The sequence below is a fragment of the Penicillium longicatenatum genome (genome assembly GCF_028827895.1).
Source record: "Penicillium longicatenatum strain IBT 33135 chromosome Unknown contig_2_segment0_segment0, whole genome shotgun sequence".
NCBI classification, from domain to species: domain Eukaryota; kingdom Fungi; phylum Ascomycota; class Eurotiomycetes; order Eurotiales; family Aspergillaceae; genus Penicillium; species Penicillium longicatenatum.
The window spans coordinates 1,479,685-1,499,810 of record NW_026643120.1 but is presented as its reverse complement, the minus strand read 5'-3'; the positions used below and the strand labels follow the sequence as shown (position 1 = coordinate 1,499,810).

The window sequence follows — 20,126 nt, the reverse complement described above, 5'->3', positions numbered from 1 at the left end:
TCATCATCAATCACGGCGGACTTTGCTGTCCTTACCATGATTGCTTTGTGGTGAGACTGGAAACCAATCGACCACAGACCCAGTGGAATAAGAGCCCTCCGAGGGCCTTGTCGCATCAGAGCCTATTTCCCGAACTTTGGCATCAAACCCAACTTTGAAGCGTCGGTCCCGCCAGACGACGGTCACACCACCATAGACGGCGGATAGCCAGATGGGCAGAGCAAGCAATTCGCGACCCAGCCATGCGGCAAACCATTGTGAGAAGGGCCGACGGGTTGTTTGTGAGGGATTACGGCGCACAGGTTGCGCAAAGGGCGGGGTGTCATCGTCCAATTCGACGGTCTTTGCAGAATAAAGCTTGATGTAAAGGGTCCAATCAACCAGGATCCAAAATGCGATGCTCAAAGCAAAGATAGTAAAGAAAGACGTCCATGTTCCAAGAGTAGAGGCAAATGCGAAGCCTTTTCTCTCGAGATACGGCGCTAGCGCCGCTGTTATGCCCCATGCCCCATAGATTGAGCACACAAAGGACTCTGTACCTGGCTCGACAAGAGTTGCGAGGAGTACCGTGAATTTACGGACACGCAGCCAACGTACTCGTCGGGCGATGTAGGCTCGAACTTGCATATTTGCCACGGGCTGGAAGGCCAAGTCTCCAAAAACCATGGCGTGCTTTCCCCATTTCTCCCGATTTTCCCTTTCTTCTCGCACTTTCTTTCGCCATAGAAGGTCACCAATAAGGTGGTCCTCGCAGATATTATCCGAAAAAAAGTCAATACCAGGGTGTCGGGGATTGGAATTTGTTGGCGAGGGAGCTGTGAGATAGTCCAGATGTGAGCGGCGGAACATATTGGATTTTCCCACGATACATGGCGCAATGAGCACCGTATTGATAGCAGTGTACATTTTCGCATGCGCCGAGGAAAGGAACAATTCTTCGAGACGGCCACCTCCAGAAGCAATCATGCTGGCAAACCCGTCTTCCGGGCGCTTGGATGACATCGCATCGGTAGCGGCTGTAGTGTCGCGAGAAGCATCTGAAAGTGCCCGTCGCTCTTCGATGAGGTTATCTTCTCCGGTAACATCAACGGCCAGAGGTAAGTGGTGTACGAATTTGTACTTCTTGCCTGGCTTGGCTCCTGTTCCACAAAGTCTATCCACCATGCGACCACAGACACCTTTTCCAACCCATACGTTGCAGTCGATAATCCAAATGATGTCTCCTTTGGCTTCACGGTAAGCTCGGCTCATGTTTCGAATCTTTGGATTCGGCCCAAGCGTGTAGGTATTTGATCCACCGCGCTGCAGTAATGGATCTTGCTCCTCGATAAAAATATGCGCATCGGAATCCGGGAAGTCTTCAATCAATTTGCAGAGAACTGGGTAGGCAGGATCATCGCGGGTTGAGACGCATAGACAGATGGTCAGCTTGTCACGCGGGTATTCCTGTCGAAAGGTGGCAGCAAGGCAGTCGTAGAGATGGGGCTCGAGGCCCTTAACGGGGCGAATGGCAGTGACATGAGGGGCATCGGAAGCAGTAGCGAGACAAGACGGGCGTGGTCGTTGTGAAAAGTATCTCCAACTGAATTGACTTTGTTATTAGCCACAGTCGTAATCGGGTAGCGCTAGTCTGCTTCCATGCCCCCGCTCAATGATCTTGCGTGGCGCGTCGGGATTCATGAAGCAAACAGAACAGCTGCGCAAACTTTACATCGACTTACATTTGAAAATACCCCAAGGCACACACAGACAGCACGACGATATACCAGATCAGACCGATCCAGCCCGCCGCGACGGACACGGGCATATCGCCATCACCGATGGGCGACCTGTGGAGAAACTGCGAGGTCGGCTCTAGCATGGGACTCGAAGGGACGGTGACAGCGCAGGTGAGGATGACATTCTAGGACAGAAACATCCAGCGCCGAGGGAGTATGAATGGTAGTGTGCGTGGGCCGTTGTGGAGCTGAGTGCATCGCAGCTCGGGATCGGATACAGCGGCTTCCTTTTTGCCTGTTTCGCACCGCCTTGCGCGTGCACCCTAGTCCCTGATTTCCGTGCTCTTTGATTAGCTGGAGTAGCTAGAACTTGAAACTAGCTTGCGAATCGATCAGTCCTTTAATTTATGATATACTAGGTATGCCTCAAATACAATACATCTTACAAGTCTAGCGCTTTGACCAACCGGGCTTGTTTTGCGGCTCCGCTTAGGTACCTGGACGAGTATTCCGTGGCCTCCGAATGGTGTATCCGTGGATTCAATGCATAACAGAGCATTAGTGTGTACAAAAGAAACAAAGGAGACTAAATTTAGGCGCAGATGTAAAAAACCACCTGATAAACAACAGCACGTTTAAACCTACGTCACGTTTGACCATTCTACTAAATATAGTACTTGGAGCTTGAAAGTTTGGAAAGTCTTCGACTACTTACTACTTACACCAACTCTGGGATTGACTAGGCGTTATATGGTTGGGAAAGCCTTCAAATAGGGCTACGTAGGTTTATCAGTCAATTGTTGGAAGGCTGTTTTTAAAAGAACATTTGAGTAAAGCCGTCATGGCTAACCAAAGCTCCAATGCTATTGAACAGCACATGAGTTAAATCAACAATAAATAGTTAAATAGTACCCTAGACCCATCCCAACCGAAAACCAGATTTGAACCAACAGCTACATCAAAGCTCCATTATAACTCCCGATCCAACCAGAGACCCTAAGATAATAGATCATATCTTCTTTTTCTTCCGCAAAAGCCCAGCACTTAGCACATTAACGGCCGCTGGCTGGGCGGGGGCCGCTTGAGCTGCATCTGACTCGCTCGGCTGGGCTGTGCCTGCATCTGTATCATCCCCAATGATTTTGCATTCCGGCTTCTTCCTTTTGCGAATCAAACCACTGCTAAGCATATTGTTTATAGCTGCGGGCTGAGCAGCAGTCTCCTCGGGCGTATGGCTGCCAACCACCCGTCTGCCCCATGTGAGCTGGTCGGCTAGGGAAGCCACCTGGTCAACGTAAGACTTTGTGCTGGCAACCACTTCATTCTCATCGTAGAAATGATCTAGGACCCCGTCCATCATCTTTTTATAATCTGCTTCGCTGAGGACTACGTCTCCTCGACCAGTCTCGGGCCAGAAGAATGGGTATGCGTCCGTTGAAGGAGCTGTTGTGCGGGTGTTGGCTGAAGAACTCTCCAATGGGTCGTCGAAAGTGGCTGCTGGAGGCTCAGGGGACTCTTTTGGTGTAATAGTCGCAACTGCAGTTGTATTTTCTGAAGCTTCAGGCTTTGTTCGGTTGGAATCCTTCTGCGGTGGCCCATTCTCTGATGGCTTAGGCGATTCCGCCTCTTTGGAATCTGACTTTGTTTCAGCAGAGCCACGGCTCCGGCTAGCCATTGTGGTCGAGTTCATCAGACCGGGCGGATTAATGACAAGCCAGAGGAACCCAACCAGTCGACCAGCAGAACACTCCTGCCGAAACGACATCATTTCCCAAAACTGGTCCAACGATTTGACACTTCGCCATTGGCCAGTCCTTTGAGATGGCTTTTCATCTTCCGCAGGCTCCGGAAGCTCATCATCCAGGTCGATCAAGAAACGTGTCTTAGGGTCATCTGGAAGCCGAGGAATCAAGCATCGCGGCGGAGCTGATGGGTCCTGAACCATTTGCTCTAATGGGTAGCTCGCAAGCCACCGAGGACGACTCTGCGCATCAGACTTAGAAGTAGTAGGGAAAAAGCTGCGTGTCTCAAGGCGGTCGCACCCGGGAACAATGAGATATGCAGTTGCGGACGCCTTCGCGGCCTCAACGGTTTGGTCGAGGGGCTTGGTGTCCTGTGAGACAGATTCTGGCTCATGCTCAGTCAAAATAGGATCTACGGCTCGACACCACCATTTGATCAGACCCCGATCATCGAGAACATGTTTTTCGGCATTTTCGATGCTGCCGGGAAAGAGGTATTGATTCTGAGCACGGGCAAACAAGGACACGACCAAACGCACCCCAGGCCGTTGGTGCGTACGAGCCAGGTGAGATAAAAACGTGTGACTGATCAACCTGAGTACCGAAACTTTATGCGGCAATTTAAGTAGATGCAGAAGGCCGGTTGAATCGGCCTTGGACACAAATATAGTGGTCAGGTGGGCCGAATTATAGATCAGCACTTCCATTCCAAAGACAATAATTTCAGCCCCGTCATCCTTAGGCGAGTCAATGGAGACCGACAGGAAGTGACTTTCGCAAAAGGTGGACTCGGGCTCCTGACCGGGCGCAGCGGCGAAAAGGGCGACACTCGGGGCGGGTGTCGAGGAGACATGGCGGACAGTGAGCTCGGCCCCGGTGGGGAGCACCTTGGCCAAGAGATCTCCCAGATCGCCATCTGCCATTTTCGAATCCGACCAATGAGATTGGGCGTTGAGCGATGTTGGACTGAGAAGCAGTGGAGCTCGAATCTGCAGCGATTTTGCCCTGTCGTCGCTGATCACGTGCCACGTGCCATGCGTCAGGGTTAATAGCGAGTTGCCATGGAACAGATGAAATGAGCGAGACAAAATTTGAATGCTGACAGAGAGAGTTGTGGGATGCAAATTAAGTGGTAGTTATTACAAAACTGGTGATCATGGTGGGAGAACGACTGTGAAACACTTCTGTACACTGCTTCTAGCGGGAGAAACCAAGTCTAACGAGTAAGCTGCTAATTAAATCCATACCGATGATTTTATCTCCCCCGGGATAATTCGAAATACCAAAGATGCTTCTTCAGGCATAATTTCATATCTCTCAAAAGTAAGAGGCTACTGCATCGAGATCATCGGCATTGAGAAGAGTCACTCCCTCGCGTAGAAGCGTCCTCCAGACCAGGTTTCGCGTTCGGATAGGGAAGGCTGGGGTATTCCAGTACCTTGCTCCAATACCACGCTCACTCGCCGTCGAAATCTGCTCACGAAGAGCCTTAAGTTGCTCATCCGTAAGAACCGGGTCCGTATCAGCAGTCACCTTGCCAACCGCGGCTGCAAAGTCCGTGGATGCGATAGGCGAAACTGTACCATCAACACTGGCGTATTTAGGGTCATTGAGGTTTCCAAGAGGAGCATCGAAGAAGTAGTCGCGGTCGGAGACAGAAGTCACCATCTCCAGTGGAGTTTCACCCGTTCCAATGATGGTCACTGGTCCATAATTGATTTTCCCGCCCTCGACTTTGGAAAGATAACCCCTTTCCCTGAGTGGCTCTAAAGCTTGAAGGGCAGCCTTGAAGGTCTCAGGGCCGGAAGTTTTTACGTCAATGAAGAAGTAGAGTGTTTGGTCTGGAGTGGTATCCCAAACCCCACTATTTTAACTGAGTCAGTGATAGCACAGTAAAATCTCGATGGCACATACTTCTTAGTGGGCTCAGTCACAAATGGGCTCTTCGGGTTTTGGCGATCTAAGACATCGAGGATTGGATTTATATAGAGGCTTTCGAGTGTTCGGTCCTTAGTCAGGGCAGATTGATCATGACCGACCTGTATTGTTAGCTTGAAAATTCCATCTTGAGGCGAAACAGGACTTACATAAAGTGTGTCATTGTACAGCCAGATATCTGCCTCAGTCGATGTACACCCCTTTGACAAGCCTATCGTTCGGTTAGTAGAAACAGGGCCAATAAGCTTGGTAATGACGAACCCGTCCAGAATGGCTCTTGTCTCCAATAGTCACTATGAGATAGTAATTTAGTGACTGATAAGAAATGGCACTCTCGTAGCCTGTGTTTATATAAGTCCTACTTGTGGGAATGAACAGGAATCTAGGCATGTAGCGTTAGCTCATTGACGTAGGCAATAGTGGTCCACAGGGTAAGAAAAAGTATGCATGAACACATAAACAAACGACAATGCCGGATAGCTTACTGGGAGAAGATCTCGGGTAATATCTGTGGGATATTGGTACTCGTTGCCGCCGTGAGTGTTCTGCAAGATGTGCTGGAGGCTGGAGGTAATCGTCCCGAAAACAGGGTCCGGACCACCGGCTAAAGCCAGGGCCGCGGCCGTAACCAACATTGAAGAAGAGACCATGACTAAAAATGAAGAGGATGCAGTAAACATGTATTTGGCCAAAATCCAAGCTTGGATGGATTATTGAGAGTTGAAAGGGGGTTGGGCAAGGCGGAACGTGGGCTTGAGTCTTGACTGCACGTGTTCTGGCTCCATAGTACCTGCATAGAGACATATCCAAATGCTGCACCCTGCAGCCAAAATTTGTCAAGTACACTCCTCAAAGCACATAGACCTTTGCTTTGAGTGAAGACTATCACCCCCTTTCTGTTCTATATGATACTACCAGAAATATGAGACACCATTGCGGCTCATTCAAAGGGTGCAGCGGTTGAAGAAACCATGTCTTGAAATAGAAACACATTCAATGTTGACAGATAATAATACATGCTGAAATATGCTAAAAGAACTACACTGCGCTGTCGCGCAATCACTACTGGCGCTTGCCGCCCAGGAAAGCCCGCTTCTGGCGAACGTAGGAGGCCACAAGGTTCTCCACGCTGCGGCGGTCGTGCTTGCGGGACCTGTTGAGAGAAACCTTGTCAGTAAACTGCTGCTGACAGTGATGAATATTGGGAAGATGGAGTTGACGAACCGCATGTAGTAGAGTCTCGCGCGGCGGGGCTTGCGCTCTGCGCGCTGGACAATCTCTACACTCTGCACATTGGGACTGAACACCTTGACCGACATCTCAACGCCCACACGAGTGAGCTCGTTACGCAACAAGAAAGACGTATCAATGCCGCGGAGCTTGATGCTCAGCACCACACCGTTGAAGGGGTCGCCGTTCTTGAAAGTCACGCGCACAATATCACCGGGCTTGACACTGCGGGTATTCCGGCGGTAGTCGAACAAAGCTTTGCGCTCACCCTTGGGATCGAGGACTGCCAACTGGGACTCGGTGATCTTCGCAACGGGGTCTTTGCATGTTTTGCTGGTGGATGGAGGAGCAGGGTAGACCTTGACGGGCTTAGAGGCTGAACGGGCGGCTACAGTCAGGACAAGAGGCCAACGAGAAAACGGCCGGAATATTTCAAAAGCACTTACCATTTTGCGGTTGCATTCGAACCGGTAATTGTGAGAGGAATTGCTGGGGGAGGTTCGGAGGGAGAGGGACACGCTCGGGTCTCTTTGAGTAGGCTGTTGAGATAAAGCGCCGGGTCATCTGTGGCTGAATAACATCCTGAGCTCTGAAAAGGGTCCTCAGACAGCCCAGCGGCCGCATTGTCGGTAGCGCAGCCATTATTTTTGGTGGTTTGATGAGTACCGAAGAAAGAAAGTCGGCATTGAGTTTTGGAATTGAGTCGGCCCGGCAGAATTTCTTGCCAAGACTCGATATTCTCTTCGCCGCCCGGACTCACTTCTCGCGCTTCTTTCCAAGCCCGAATTGTTTACACGATATAAAACATCAGGGGCTGCAATTCAGTGCCTTTTGTACCCAGAATATCTTTACCGGGCACCGGTATCATTCAATCATGGCACAATTTGCTATGGGTCGGCTCTTCCGGCTGCAGGGCACCTCGCGCCAGTCGGTGACCTTTTCGCAAAATCGCAGCTTTGCCTCGAAACCCGGTATGATATAGCTCAATGGCTTCTGATTCACGAGATCCTGTTTGCTGATAAATAATGTTTGGTATATAGTTATTCCTACATTCACCCCCACTGCATCCACCGAACTGAACCAGGCTCTTGAGCACTGGCGACAAGACCTCTTCATCCCATTCGGCCTCCCCAAACGACAGCGGACGAGCATGTTCAAGGAGAAACATGCTCGCAGACTGGAAGAGGAGCCTATTACAGTGAAGATTAGCGAGACCGAAGAGTACACTCTGCGACCCTTGAGCCCCTCCTCAATGCCTAAGAGCAAGGAGGCCATCAATGTCTTCCGACTAATGGAAGCCGCCAACGACTACAAGAACCTCGTGCCGTTCATGACCGGATTATGGAGTGCGCAAATGGCCATCTCCCCTGCTCGGTGGCAGTACCTGATTCGCAAGACCGGCAGCGCCGGTAAACTCTCTCTTATCCTCGAATGCGCCCGACGAGAAAACCAGACTGGCCTTTCGCTACAAAACAACTATCACGCCGAGCGTTTATTCTTTGAACTGCACTGCATGGCCCACAAGGCTGACTACAAGGGAGATCAGGTAAAAAAGGCTCTCAAGATGGCAATGGCGGCCGTGGACATTATGGACTCGTACGCCCCAAGCCCAGCCACAAACCCGAAATACCAGCCGTATGTCATTGCAACACTGCTTGAGCTTAGTGCTGCGCGTGCTCTGGATGAAGCTGCTGGCAAAGACCAGAACAACGAGGTGTTGAACTACGCACGGAAGCTTATTGCTTCTTGGCCCTTGGGCGAATTTAAGGCTATTCCCAAGGACGAGTTCGACGTGGAGCTCGTGAATCAACGTCTGATGGGATCAATTGCGGCGTGCAAGGGATTGCAGCTCAGTTTGTCGATTCACGGTCTTGCTGTTGACAAGGCACTACATTCAGCTGTCACAGCTCGTCTTGCTGAGGTGAAGAAGGCGATCACAGCGCAACTCAAGGCGATCCCCGAGGAGTCTTCCAGCAAGGTGCATAGCGTTGAGTTTGCTCAGGCTGTGCTTCAGAAATAAGGGGTTTTAAGCGGGGTGTTTGGCTGTCAGTTGTTTTGAGAAGCATACCGACATATGTATATTACTCTTATTCCAGCATCTTTGGAGCTGAACTTGTATTTCAATCGGATATTACTGCCTCACTTCATTGCCTTGTTATTTACCTACTGATGAAACTTCACCATCATCATGATGGGTGCATATTGGGGTCATTTCCAACTAGGTAAGTGCCCGTGGACAACATATTACTCGTAAAGAATGCATGTTCGAGGGACTTTCTTTTCAAACCCCTTTGAAAAGGCGGTTGGATCATGCAACTACCGAGCTATGAACCCTTGGTCAAGGGCATTTAAAAATATGTTCAAGTGACTTTCAAAAAAGTAGATGATAATCTAACGATCACCATTTTAAACGGCCGAAATGTCGATAAACGCTTAGTTATCATGATGGGTGTGTGAAAAGAAGATACGAGCATAAATGGCCATTCAAGAGCACAGCTCCACGGTGTTGTCCTTGCTAATACGGACTTGGGATGCTAGTGTAATCTCATCGCCGACAACGGCAGGACCAGATACCTTGATCTAAGGGTGAAAGTTAGCAAATCATGAAGGCTGAAGTAAATGGACCAATATATCTTACCTGGCCTTGAGGGGTGTCTGTAACCGTATCCTCAGAGACTCCAGTCAGTGTGATTTCAGTGCTACTAAGAGGAGCGCCGAAGTGACTGGGGCCATCATGGCGCCGGTAGTCAAAGACATTTGTCTGCGCGATAGCACCCGCAATACCGGATCCAGTCAAAGCATATACGATACGAGCATCGGTGAAGATGCGCAAATCTGTCAGTTGCTTCGAGCTAAGGCGGGCCGAGGCAGGTGCATCAATGCGATGGGAGATGCAGAGCAGGCGCAATTTGTCCAACGACAGTTCTGAGGTTGGTCCAACTCGAGCTAGCTGACTGAATATGTTCTTTGAAGGCATGTTTCCAGCATCAAGAGTGCGTGCCTGGACCCAACGGCCAATCGAAGACACGAGCCCCGTCTGCGGCTGCATGACGCTGTCGTGGTAGTCCGACATTGTTTGTGACGAAGCAATGATGACAGTAGGAGACACGCCCACGGTAGCCAAAGCGAAGTCAACTTTCTCCCCTGCGACGGAGTTCAATGCAATAGAGGCACCCGAGTATAGTGCATTCATCATAAGGCAAAGAGGGTAGGACCGTGAGAGAGAGTCAATAGAGAGAACAAGGTCCGAAGGAGAGAAACGCTGGTTCCGAGGAAGAGCAGACCCCAGGGAGCCGATAGCAGCAACCAGATTCTATGGGATAGTCAATACCAGAGTGGCAAGTTAAAAAAAGAAATATCATCGCTTACCTCTGGCTGGAAGTCAATGAACTTGCCAGACTGAGAAGAAGAAGGCCAAACAGTGTTGATAGCAGGAGCCGGTTCTTTAGGATCGTACTCGGGAATGTCCAAGCCAGTCAGGTCCTTCTTCTCCTCCACCAGCTCATGCCAAACATCTACCTTGATAGTACGATCCACGCCCTCGGGAACTCCATGCCAGTCCATGTGCTGGTTGCCATACTTAGCAACCCATACAACGTGTGACAGCTGCTTGTTACCCTGGATAGCAGTGGAGAGATCAAGTGATCCCGCTTCAGCAATCAGGGCATCGGCTTGTGCTGTCTGCAGGTGTGCGGATAGGGTCTCTGCCGGAAGGTTGTGGGGGACAAGGATCGTCTTGAACCCATAGAAAGCACCGGCTATATTGATGCATTAGTACACATATACAGTGCGTTCGATGTGGTTTAATATACCGAAGAGAGCAGCCAAAAGTTCAACCGAATCGGTCAGACAGATTGCTACGGTCTTGACTTCGGCATTCTGAAGATGGTGACCAATCACGTTGATTTCCTGGGTCACTTGGGACAGTGAGTGCTCGAAGGCCTGTCTACCCAGCACAGTATAGATTTTTCCTTGTGTCTTGGTTGGGGTACCATCCTCGTTGAGAGCTCCCCGCACCGCAGCCCTCCAGATGTCCCGCAAATCTCCCTTTCTGCCAGCAGTCCACTTAGGTGCACCGGGGTCCTTGACATTCAATCCTGCTCGTAGAGGGTAGCCGTAGGGAGTTTCCAAGCTGCGGTATGTTGCGGATTCACCTGCCTGTCGAATAGGTGAAGGCGTGGATTGGCGAGCAAGTAAGAAAGGATGAACATCCGGGTCCTTAGCTGACACTGCGGAATAGATCGCAAAAGCAGCAACAATACCTGCAACAATGGTGGTATAGATATTCCAGTCGGCCAGGATATCTGCCACCAGAGTATCCAATCTCTGAAGAACTGGTTGATCTGCCATTGTGAATTGATGACACGAGGAAGAGCAACTGCGGAGAACAATATGACGTGAGAGCGACACGAGTAAGCATCTATTGATTGGAAAGGCGGGGCCGGGCCAACCTTCCACCGGCGTCTAATTAAGTCGCGCTTAGCGGCTCTCTTTGCAAATCCCAGCCTCGAACCAGCAACACCAAAACAATATCCCTTCACTCTGGGAAACTCCAACGCCCGGGCAATGTCAATGCTGATGACGGTTTGATTGACAATCTCTCCTGGTCCCCTCCCATCGCTTCTTAAGGTAAGTCGGTAAGTTTGACGCGGTTTTCTTCCAAAGGTGAGTTCCCCTGCTCCCAATTCCAGATCTTTATATCCCTGACCCCGAAGGTCCAGCTAGGTTCCTTTCTCGCGAGCCATTGCAAGCTTGCGCAGTACCTCCGTACTTTTTCTTTCACTCATTGCAATCGACTTGCGACAAATGGCTTCTCTTCCTTCGACTCCGAAGGCCACGCCGATGGCAGCTCCCCCTCCGCGGGGTCTGGCACCCCCGGCAAATGGCGCCACCCTCAGTTGAATGAGATCGTCCGACGTCAGAATGCAGCTACTTTTGGCGACAAGAATCTGCGAAAGGTCATCTGGAATGGGGGTGCTCTGGTAATGAGCTGGGTTTTCGGACACAGCCTGAAGGCCAAGTCAGTTTCGCGAACGATAAATTTTTGCGCGCAGTACACTGATTGCTTCTTATTTAAGCTCACACTTCATTTTCGATAATAATTCCGTGTATCCCGAGGTTTCCCTGCTGCTCATTCAGCTCTTCTTCACCGCCAACATTCTACTTGCCTTGTACCCCCTCTTCCGACCGACCGACGACCTCTCCGATATCCCCTTGACTCCTACCCAACGGGCCCTTTTGGGATTGGACCCAACTGCTACACCACCCCTTACCCCTGGAACCACCTATGTGACCCCGCCACGATATCGTGTATCGACTTCTCGCAAGGGCAGTCCTGCAAGCCAGAGTGGCTCTCCTTTGTCTGCGACACCCACATTTTCAGAGCGACGCGTTTCATCTGGCACTCCTTTCTCGCCTGCCTCCAGCCCATTGTTTCACAAGGCTGTTGCCAACGGTGGAAGAGATACCGGTCGGCGACCAAGCTTCGGATCATCCTCGCCTCTTGGTCGTAGCAACTCATTCAGCAACTCATTCAGCGAGTCCAGTCTCGGCCCCAGCACACCTTCCCCCTTAGCGGGAAAACGGACTAGCTTGTCAGTGAGTAATAAGTGGCTTTATGAGAGAAGCCGGCGGCTGTCTGCCAGCAATGGGTCGATGTGATATTTTGGGTTTGGGCTTTTACATGGGCTGCGTGGAATTGGAGTTTGTAGATCATGGTACTCATAGCGGGCTCTTTTTAATGCATAAATATTGTCAATTATCCTTGAGACCCTATAAATCAGCTTTGCTCGTTTTCCGTAATCCGAGCTTGTTTGTTGTGAAAGAGATCGAGAGATCGAAGGTACATCGGTAGATAAAGAGGCGCATATGTCATGGCTGTTTAGGCGGGCTCGGCAGCCATTACACGGGCCAGACTCCGCAATAGGAACGAACGCAACACCAACTACATCCGCGTCAGACATCAGCGCCGACACTTCGCTTTGGGACTCTCTCACTAGCTGATACATGAACCTTATCCTGTGAGGGACTGGTTTCTTTTACCAGCAATGGGAGCCTCGGAGTCGAAGCTCGTGTTCAAGCAGGGCATTTTCCGCTTATCCGAGGAGAAGGAGATCCCCGCAGACGACCCGTACTGGACGAGAGTATGTTAGCAAGAGAGGATCGATTTGTATATGAAAATTGAGAGAATGGCAGCGCTAACTGGTTCTGTTTAGTTCTGGGAACTCCCCGAATCTACTGAAGACGTCTTCAGCTTGTTCACACCTGCTGACATCCGACGAACGCGCGACCATGCTTTATCAAACTTCGAAACGTTGATACTTTCGGTCTCTTCGCGGCTGATTATCCTGAAGAACCACCCTTCCTTTCCCGATCCTGATCTCGCCCCCGATCGTGATGTGCTCAACTGTATTCGCATCCTCACCCGGCTCCTGCCTTTTGTCTACGAAGCTGAGCACTTAGAGGACTGGGAGGAGAAGTTCTTTTGGGCGCGTCGCAAGAAAAAGACTAGACGGTCTCAGATTGCAGGCGAGGTGCTCTTTGACGATGCGCAGCCGGAGGATCAGCAAGACGGGCCCTCGCCTCACGGGGAGGAATACGAAGACGTGAAGCCTCTTGCAGAGGAGTTGATCGATACGCTGCTGGACTTGCTCTTTTTCGCGGACTTCACAATTCCAGTGCTCCCGACGGCCAAGAGCAAGATCTCATACTCGATATGGCAAAGTGGTGTGGGCTGCAACACATCTATGGGTTCAAACAAAACCCTTGAAAACAACCGATGCGAGATTTTGCGGCTACTGCTGACAATGACCGGAAAGGCAATGTACTTGCCAGCTAGTAAGTATTTTTTAAAAAGCCCAAAAAGGTCGCCATATTGATAGGTTGCTTTAGATACGCTACCCGTACAAGGTGTGCGAGCCATCACATACATCACCACTTGCCAGGATAAGCAGGCTGTTTTGACCACACTTTGTTCTCTTTTGAACACGGTATGGCTGCAAAAGTCCCCAAAAAGAGCCCAGCACTAACTTAAATGTAGGCCATGAAATATAACCCTGCGTCATGGAGGGTTCCATACGACCATGTGGTTTGGAAAGACCCTAAGCAGATACTGGTCATCTACAGCTTACAGCTTCTTCTTGTTCTTCTCCTCTACCCAATCCCGGAGGATGGCCGTGGCGTCCCGCCAAAGAACTATTATCGCCACTATTTTGGCAGACTGCATAGGCCCCAGGATTTCCAGTTCCTTGTGGATGGTATGACTAGAATTTTGAACCAGCCTGTAAGCAATGCCATACTCGCCACCTGTACCCCACACTAATGTTGGAAACAGATGCAGGCCACAAGTTCATATCTTCCGGGAAGTCAAAGAATGGTGAAATGGGCCCCGGAGATCCTTATCTTGTTCTGGGAGACCTTGCAATGCAACAAGCGTTTCAGATCCTTCATCATCGATTCCAACCGCTCACATGACTTCATGATTCTTTGCATATTCTATGCAATGGAATACAGAGCGGATGCATCTAAGCAAGGAGTGGTTCGGATGTGTGTTTTCATTCTTCAGACGATGAGCGCAGAGCCGACTTTTGGCAAAAGTCTCAATATCAATTTCGAGGCACAAGAAACCCTGCCACTGTCTATTCGACAGCAGAAATTTCGAGGCTCTTATGCTGATTTCCTCATCATGGTTGGTTCTTGTTCTCAAAGCTATGCCATCGTTTGCTAATTCTCGCAGTCAATCCATACGTTGATGACAACCAGCAAAGGAAACCTCGACACGGTATACCCCGCCCTCATGATCATACTTAACAACGTCGCCCCTTATATCCAGCACATCTCCGCCGTTACCTGTCCCAAAATCATCCAACTATTCTCATCCATGTCTGCGCCCAGCTTTTTGTTGGCCAACGAGACAAATCACACTCTTCTTGCATCATTGCTTGACTTTATCAATGCTATTCTCGAGCATAACTTTACCGGTATGGCGCATTGCTTTCTGATATCTGATTGTATTATTCTAACTGTTATTAGAAAACCGCTATCTAGTCTACGCGATTTTGAAGTACAAGCAACGCTTTGAAGCTATTCGAGCTTTCACACTAGAAAGCGGCCAACAGGAAATTGAGCGACAAAGAGAGAAAAGAAAGGCCAGAGAAACATCAGCCGATGTGATCAGTAGCCCCTCGCTTTCTCATTCCGAGGAGGATCTGCATACGCCCTCAGGTGCTCGGTCGCCTTTAACTCGGATTCCCGAAGAGAACAGCGCCTTCGCGATTGGCGATGATGATTCAGACGACGAAGGAGAGAATACCCCGTCTCAATCTTCTCCTTCCGCCCAAACTTCCCGCAGACCTTCTTTTGCATCTACCACCGACGAGAATGGCTCACAGGTGCGAGGTATGTCCGAAAAGGCACGCGGTAAGATGCCCGCCGGTCGGCCATCCTTCTCTCGCCAGAATAGCATGACCAGTCAAACAAGCATGTCTGCTCTGTTCACTGCCTCGTTGACCGGCTTCACACCAACTGTTTCTTGGGTAAGTATCCTATTGCATAAACTATATGTGTCATTACTAATTTTCCCACAGCTCGAATCCTGGCTTCCAGAGTTGCCACTGCATACCATCCTCACCATCATTTCCGCCATTGCACCTCATATTCCGGAGGCCGCTCTGCAGACTACTGCAAGCCCCGAGGCCCGTACTCTGATCAGCAACCTTCCATCTTTTGCCGAGGAGCCGCAGGTGAAGAGCATCATTTCAGAGCCGACCCCGGTCCGCGCCCAGTCATTTGAATGGTCCGCCCTCTCCATGGGCTGGTACGAATCGCTCCTATGGGGTTTCATCTTTTCTAGCGAGATGGTAGTTGGCTCCGCTGCCAGTGCGACCCCGGGTACGGTCGGTGTTTGGAATAGCACGGGAATCCGTCTGTTTAGAGTTCAAGAGGCTGCTGCTCAAGGACCGACTCTTTTGGCGCCGAAGGGCGCCGTAGATGCAGTTGGTAGCAACTTGGTCCAGCGAATTGGGAACCTTAGCCTGCGTGGTCGTAACTCTACATCCCAGGAATCTGCCACTGGTCAATCCCCGAGTGTGAGAGAAGTTTAAGCCAATGCAACACGCAGCGATCCATGACGTAAATAGGAAGCTTACATGATATCAAATTCTTTTGAATGACTTTTCTTTTCTTTTCTTCATTTGCAGGAATACCCCTTGTACTGTATTTGCTGATGATTTCTGCGTTGGCTCCAAGTATGTAAGGTGACACCAGGCATTCTGGAATAACTGAAACCAACTTTGACAAATTCATAATGTTAAGCATGTGTTCACCATTGGAAGCTGTTACATATACGATATTTGAAAGATAGTCGCACCTAGCCGTGTTTCAAGAACTTGATCGGTACCGCGAAGTCAAACAGTGATCCGCCGGGCCTTCAGATACTGATAGTCAGGCATTGATTCCAAGACCGCTTGCTCAATAAATTCAGCAACCTGAACCCCAAACTCAACCTTCCACTTCTCTACCTCCACTGCAATATCAACTTCCGCCGGAGTCCTATTTTTGATCATGCCCGATGAACTCGAGAGTGTAGCCAGCATAACATTAGCTGCACGAATATGTGACCCCTCTACATCATCACCAGCACTCGCTTTAGCAAGATCAGACGCCCAAAAGCCATTTGTCTTCTCATGATCCTGTGGCTCCCACTCAAACTGCAAAACCTCTGGATCCAGTCCGATCTCCTCGGCGAACCGAACCACAACTCTCGGATGATTAATTAAATCACATGCATCCACGACAGGTGGCTGTCGAGACAAGCCCGGTTGCTCCAAGCACCAATCATACAATGAGCGAGCCCAACACATTCCCATGCTCGTCACAGTCGTCCACTTTACAGCATCCTCATCAATAATCCCCTGCTTGGCGAACTTCGCCAATGCACGCCAGAAAGATGGCAAAGATAGCGCTGGGTGCCGGATCACAAATCCCATTTGCCACGAGCGCAGATACTCGTCCGAGAAGATGGTTTCGTTGGACGGTGTATATGTTCTTGTGGATCCATATTTCTCAGGTGTGTCAACCCTGAAGTCATTCAGAAATTGTTCATCACGCACGCCGGTCAACCTTTTCTGGAATGCTGCTGGTCCAAAGATCCAAAATGCATGTTCTTTTATGAAAATCATTTTGTTTGAGACTTCGGCCTGCACGGCTGCTCTTTCTAGATTGTCCACGCAGCTCTGGTACACTGCCTTCAATTTTTGTTTTTCTTGTTCAGTCCGTTGCGCTATTGGCCTTTCCATATAGCCATCATTGGCTGCGGATATGAAAGCTGGGTAGAAGAAGTATCCACCTTTTTCATTCGTATAGGTATTTGGTTGGTTGGGGATATTGAGGACTTTCAAAAGCAGATTAGATGCGGTGCGGGGAGTACTGACTAGAAGGATGCGGCGGGGTTTATTGGTAGCTTTGTTGGGTGAAATATGAATTGAAGCCATTTTTAATGGATTTAATATGTGATAATTCAGTGTTTGTAAGGGTTGGCGAGAACAATTATACCGAGGCAATGGCCATGCTAACGAAGAGGAGCGTCCCGTAGCTAGACCGCATGGTTATATAGCTAGATTCAACATCTGAAGAGTGGCAATCGGCACTGCGAGGCAAGTGTGTGACAACGACTGCACCAGTCACGCAGTCTTGGATGTTACTGGGTCTCAATAAGGGCAAACCTTGTTCAGATCTCGTGGACGACGCCATTGGAACCCAATTTTGCAGTCAAAATTGACGATTCTTGGAAACGGAGGATATCCAGAATAACATAGTACATATCAAAGCAAAGAAGTACCATGTGGTCAAAATTAAATCTTCCCTACTTGGTCTCCCCACAAGCCAATAGAAAGCAAAAGGTAAGCAGGGCAAAGTTAATTGTTTTTACCTTTCAGGTAGTTTGTAAGTTTTAGCACAAGGAAATCACAAAAAAGACGGAAAGTTCAATCAAAATGTCAAGATGCATGGGCCTTGAGTAACCACACGTCTGTCAACAAAGTCATGGAAAGTCACTAAAGACCTCGTGGGGATGTGAACAACATGTCGTTAGTCTCGCTTTTATATCGAGGCTTGAGGAAAGCCTTCCAGGACCCATGCTCGAACTGCATAGTGATATATTGCCTGAAGTCAACACGTTGCCCTGAAACCTCGTCAAAGTCAAAGCGTGAAAGGATATTGGCTGTTACCATTCTTATCTCAGCCATGGCGAAGCTACCTCGAGATTAGAGAGAGTCTTTGAGATATGTGGGCATGTGAGAGACCTTGCACTTACTTTTTCCCAATGCAAGCGTGTTTACCCGCGGAGAATGGATAATAGGCTTGCATACTGCATGGAATTAGTATTTTAACGAGTATAAGGAGGAGCAAATGGTCATCAACATACTTCGGAGCCGGCACTCCTTCTGGTCGATTCTGTAACCATCTTTCCGGCCAAGACCGCAAGGGCTCCGGCCAGTGCTTCGGGTTGCGATGAAGCTCCCTGTAAGAGGCAGAGACAACAGTAAAGGGAGGAAGATGGTACCCCACTAGCTCAATTGAAAGAGGGCCAGTTTGACGACCCATTTCCGAAGCTATTGGGTGTAGTCGGAGAGCCTCTTTGATACATGCTTCCAGATACTCAAATTCAGGTCCAAGTCTGACTTTTTGACTAGAGATTATTAGATCATTTGGGCCGAGCACTGGGAGGCTTTTTACCAGTTTCCCTTTCACCTCGGGGTTTCTGAGGGTTTCCAAGAAAAATCAAGCGATATTTCTAGAAGTAGTCTCTGAACCGGCTAGGAGGATCTCGACCATTTGGTCAATCACTTCTCTTGTTCCCATTTTCACACCACTGTCGGGATTCATGCCCTCATCGATAAGGTCTTGAAGAAGGTCTGGGCGAATTTTCTCTGGGACGATGATTCTTTGTCCTCGCACAGCTGCGGTGGCTTAGAGATTTTGTTACTTCATGTTCGCATAATATTGCGGTGAAGTTCTCACCGAAATCATTTCTCTTGGCCAGTCAAATTCAAATTGAAACCCCAAACGCCGTAAGAAACGTTTAATATAAATAAGCTAAATTCAAGTCAGCTGGGTATCAAACTGAGGTCTGTTGTGATACAGGGGTACTTACCTGATATCTGCGAATTATTCCTTTGAAAATTGCTGTTGGAATACTCTTCCAGACTTTTTCATCCATTTCGAGATCGAACTCGAAGCTATCTGATGGATTTGTCTGACCGAAGCCTTTACCAAAAGAACATTCGCCCATTCTGAAGACGATACCCAAATGTGAGTAACCCTAATTTGATATTGATACGATTCTACGATGCATTTCGATCTAAATCACTTACATGTCAAGTGCAATATTGTGGACATCTTCCATAATATCCGTGACCACTGGGCCGCTCTCAGGAGATGGCGATGAAAGCAAGCCAACGTATCTTCTAATGAGATCACTGATGCACGTGGAAAAGAGAAACTCAATATTATCGACATATTATATAGTGAATGCAGGCGACAAAAATCTCTTCAACCGTTTATGAGGATCCGGCCGACTGCCATTTAGAAACCATTAGGTTTCTCAAGAGTCTCATCGTGAGCTTTGAAAATTAGAGCACTTGCATTTCTCCAAATAGCCCAGGAGCGTTTCGATCTCTGGAAATCTCGGCATACATTGCCACCTTTGGCAGATCAATCGCCATCAAGATGGCTTTCATCGCTTCCATGTCAGATATCCAGACTTGACGTGGTCCAAGACGGAAGATGGGGCCATATTTGCCATGGGCATTCTCAACATCCTTCCAGATTGTGCCTTTGGCAAACGCATAACTAAGATGTAGTGTCGTCAAAGGGGCATACCAAGGTCCCGGAATGCGTGAAAGGGGTGATTTTATGGCTCTGGTCACTCCCAGAATGTACTTCGAGCCCAGTACAAAGACGACAAAGAGAGGCAGCCAATGAATGCACAAGTAAAGAATCTCCGAGAAACTCTCCATGTTGAGACGCGGGATGGGGGAAGCTTTGCGAATTTTTGAATTTTCGTCATTGGGATTGTTGATTTTATGAGCCGGTAGATCTGACGTGAGACATTTATACAATATCACCATCTTGGTTTGTCCGAGGTCGCCAAGTGCCCTGGTTTCAAAGCCCTACATGACAGCTGCCACAACACCAATGATGATCACTGGGGGTTCAGATCTACCTAATGAAGTAAAGCAAAAATAAAAATGGACCCGACCTCATTAAGGCATTTGAATATACGCTCTGGATTTTCGGTCATCGCTTTGTGCCATCAGGGGGTCTTCTATCGTACGAATCGGGAAGCTTTGGCACAGAAATCACATACAATTGCCGCGCGAGGCCATAAAGAGCGATTTGTCATGTGACTGGATGAATATTTCTCAGCCTCTGGGAAATCTGGATAGGAAATGATATTCAGTATTGCAAGATCAAAGAATGGTCGATCTGTAATAGTATC

The 20,126-nt window shown here is 49.1% G+C and overlaps 9 protein-coding genes across 9 annotated transcripts; 2 read left to right on the top strand and 7 right to left on the bottom strand.

The window, feature by feature from the left end:
• Positions 1 to 6: 6 nt before the first annotated feature.
• On the bottom strand, positions 7 to 1,861 carry N7484_003087 (putative ceramide glucosyltransferase; the record flags this gene model as incomplete). Its single annotated transcript, XM_057113507.1, has 2 exons — positions 7 to 1,582; positions 1,722 to 1,861. The coding sequence occupies 2 exons, from the start codon at positions 1,859 to 1,861 to the stop codon at positions 7 to 9; spliced, it is 1,716 nt and encodes a 571-aa protein (XP_056973647.1).
• Positions 1,862 to 2,727: 866 nt separating this feature from the next.
• N7484_003086 (H3 histone acetyltransferase RTT109) lies at positions 2,728 to 4,383 on the bottom strand (the record flags this gene model as incomplete). Its single annotated transcript, XM_057113506.1, has 1 exon — positions 2,728 to 4,383. The coding sequence occupies one exon, from the start codon at positions 4,381 to 4,383 to the stop codon at positions 2,728 to 2,730; it is 1,656 nt and encodes a 551-aa protein (XP_056973646.1).
• Positions 4,384 to 4,777: 394 nt separating this feature from the next.
• N7484_003085 (uncharacterized protein) lies at positions 4,778 to 6,033 on the bottom strand (the record flags this gene model as incomplete). Its single annotated transcript, XM_057113505.1, has 6 exons — positions 4,778 to 5,324; positions 5,375 to 5,499; positions 5,548 to 5,609; positions 5,660 to 5,691; positions 5,761 to 5,780; positions 5,884 to 6,033. 6 exons carry the CDS (start codon positions 6,031 to 6,033, stop codon positions 4,778 to 4,780), a joined length of 936 nt encoding a protein of 311 aa, XP_056973645.1.
• A 427-nt stretch (positions 6,034 to 6,460) lies between these two features.
• On the bottom strand, positions 6,461 to 7,270 carry N7484_003084 (mitochondrial 54S ribosomal protein bL19m; the record flags this gene model as incomplete). The annotated part of the gene is made up of 3 exons (XM_057113504.1): positions 6,461 to 6,551; positions 6,623 to 7,016; positions 7,075 to 7,270. 3 exons carry the CDS (start codon positions 7,268 to 7,270, stop codon positions 6,461 to 6,463), a joined length of 681 nt encoding a protein of 226 aa, XP_056973644.1.
• A 232-nt stretch (positions 7,271 to 7,502) lies between these two features.
• N7484_003083 (uncharacterized protein) lies at positions 7,503 to 8,648 on the top strand (the record flags this gene model as incomplete). Its single annotated transcript, XM_057113503.1, has 2 exons — positions 7,503 to 7,599; positions 7,669 to 8,648. The coding sequence occupies 2 exons, from the start codon at positions 7,503 to 7,505 to the stop codon at positions 8,646 to 8,648; spliced, it is 1,077 nt and encodes a 358-aa protein (XP_056973643.1).
• A 464-nt stretch (positions 8,649 to 9,112) lies between these two features.
• On the bottom strand, positions 9,113 to 10,978 carry N7484_003082 (uncharacterized protein; the record flags this gene model as incomplete). Its single annotated transcript, XM_057113502.1, has 4 exons — positions 9,113 to 9,208; positions 9,267 to 9,941; positions 9,998 to 10,386; positions 10,441 to 10,978. The coding sequence occupies 4 exons, from the start codon at positions 10,976 to 10,978 to the stop codon at positions 9,113 to 9,115; spliced, it is 1,698 nt and encodes a 565-aa protein (XP_056973642.1).
• Positions 10,979 to 11,194: 216 nt separating this feature from the next.
• Positions 11,195 to 15,729, top strand: N7484_003081 (Nuclear pore complex component; the record flags this gene model as incomplete). Its single annotated transcript, XM_057113501.1, has 11 exons — positions 11,195 to 11,212; positions 11,320 to 11,648; positions 11,707 to 12,226; positions 12,628 to 12,771; positions 12,844 to 13,465; positions 13,520 to 13,617; positions 13,668 to 13,910; positions 13,962 to 14,315; positions 14,364 to 14,607; positions 14,660 to 15,162; positions 15,214 to 15,729. 11 exons carry the CDS (start codon positions 11,195 to 11,197, stop codon positions 15,727 to 15,729), a joined length of 3,591 nt encoding a protein of 1,196 aa, XP_056973641.1.
• A 303-nt stretch (positions 15,730 to 16,032) lies between these two features.
• On the bottom strand, positions 16,033 to 17,118 carry N7484_003080 (uncharacterized protein; the record flags this gene model as incomplete). Its single annotated transcript, XM_057113500.1, has 1 exon — positions 16,033 to 17,118. The coding sequence occupies one exon, from the start codon at positions 17,116 to 17,118 to the stop codon at positions 16,033 to 16,035; it is 1,086 nt and encodes a 361-aa protein (XP_056973640.1).
• Positions 17,119 to 17,679: 561 nt separating this feature from the next.
• On the bottom strand, positions 17,680 to 19,644 carry N7484_003079 (cytochrome P450; the record flags this gene model as incomplete). The annotated part of the gene is made up of 8 exons (XM_057113499.1): positions 17,680 to 17,878; positions 17,940 to 17,993; positions 18,051 to 18,345; positions 18,439 to 18,569; positions 18,612 to 18,721; positions 18,780 to 18,918; positions 19,000 to 19,127; positions 19,267 to 19,644. The coding sequence occupies 8 exons, from the start codon at positions 19,642 to 19,644 to the stop codon at positions 17,680 to 17,682; spliced, it is 1,434 nt and encodes a 477-aa protein (XP_056973639.1).
• Between the last annotated feature and the right edge of the window lie 482 nt (positions 19,645 to 20,126).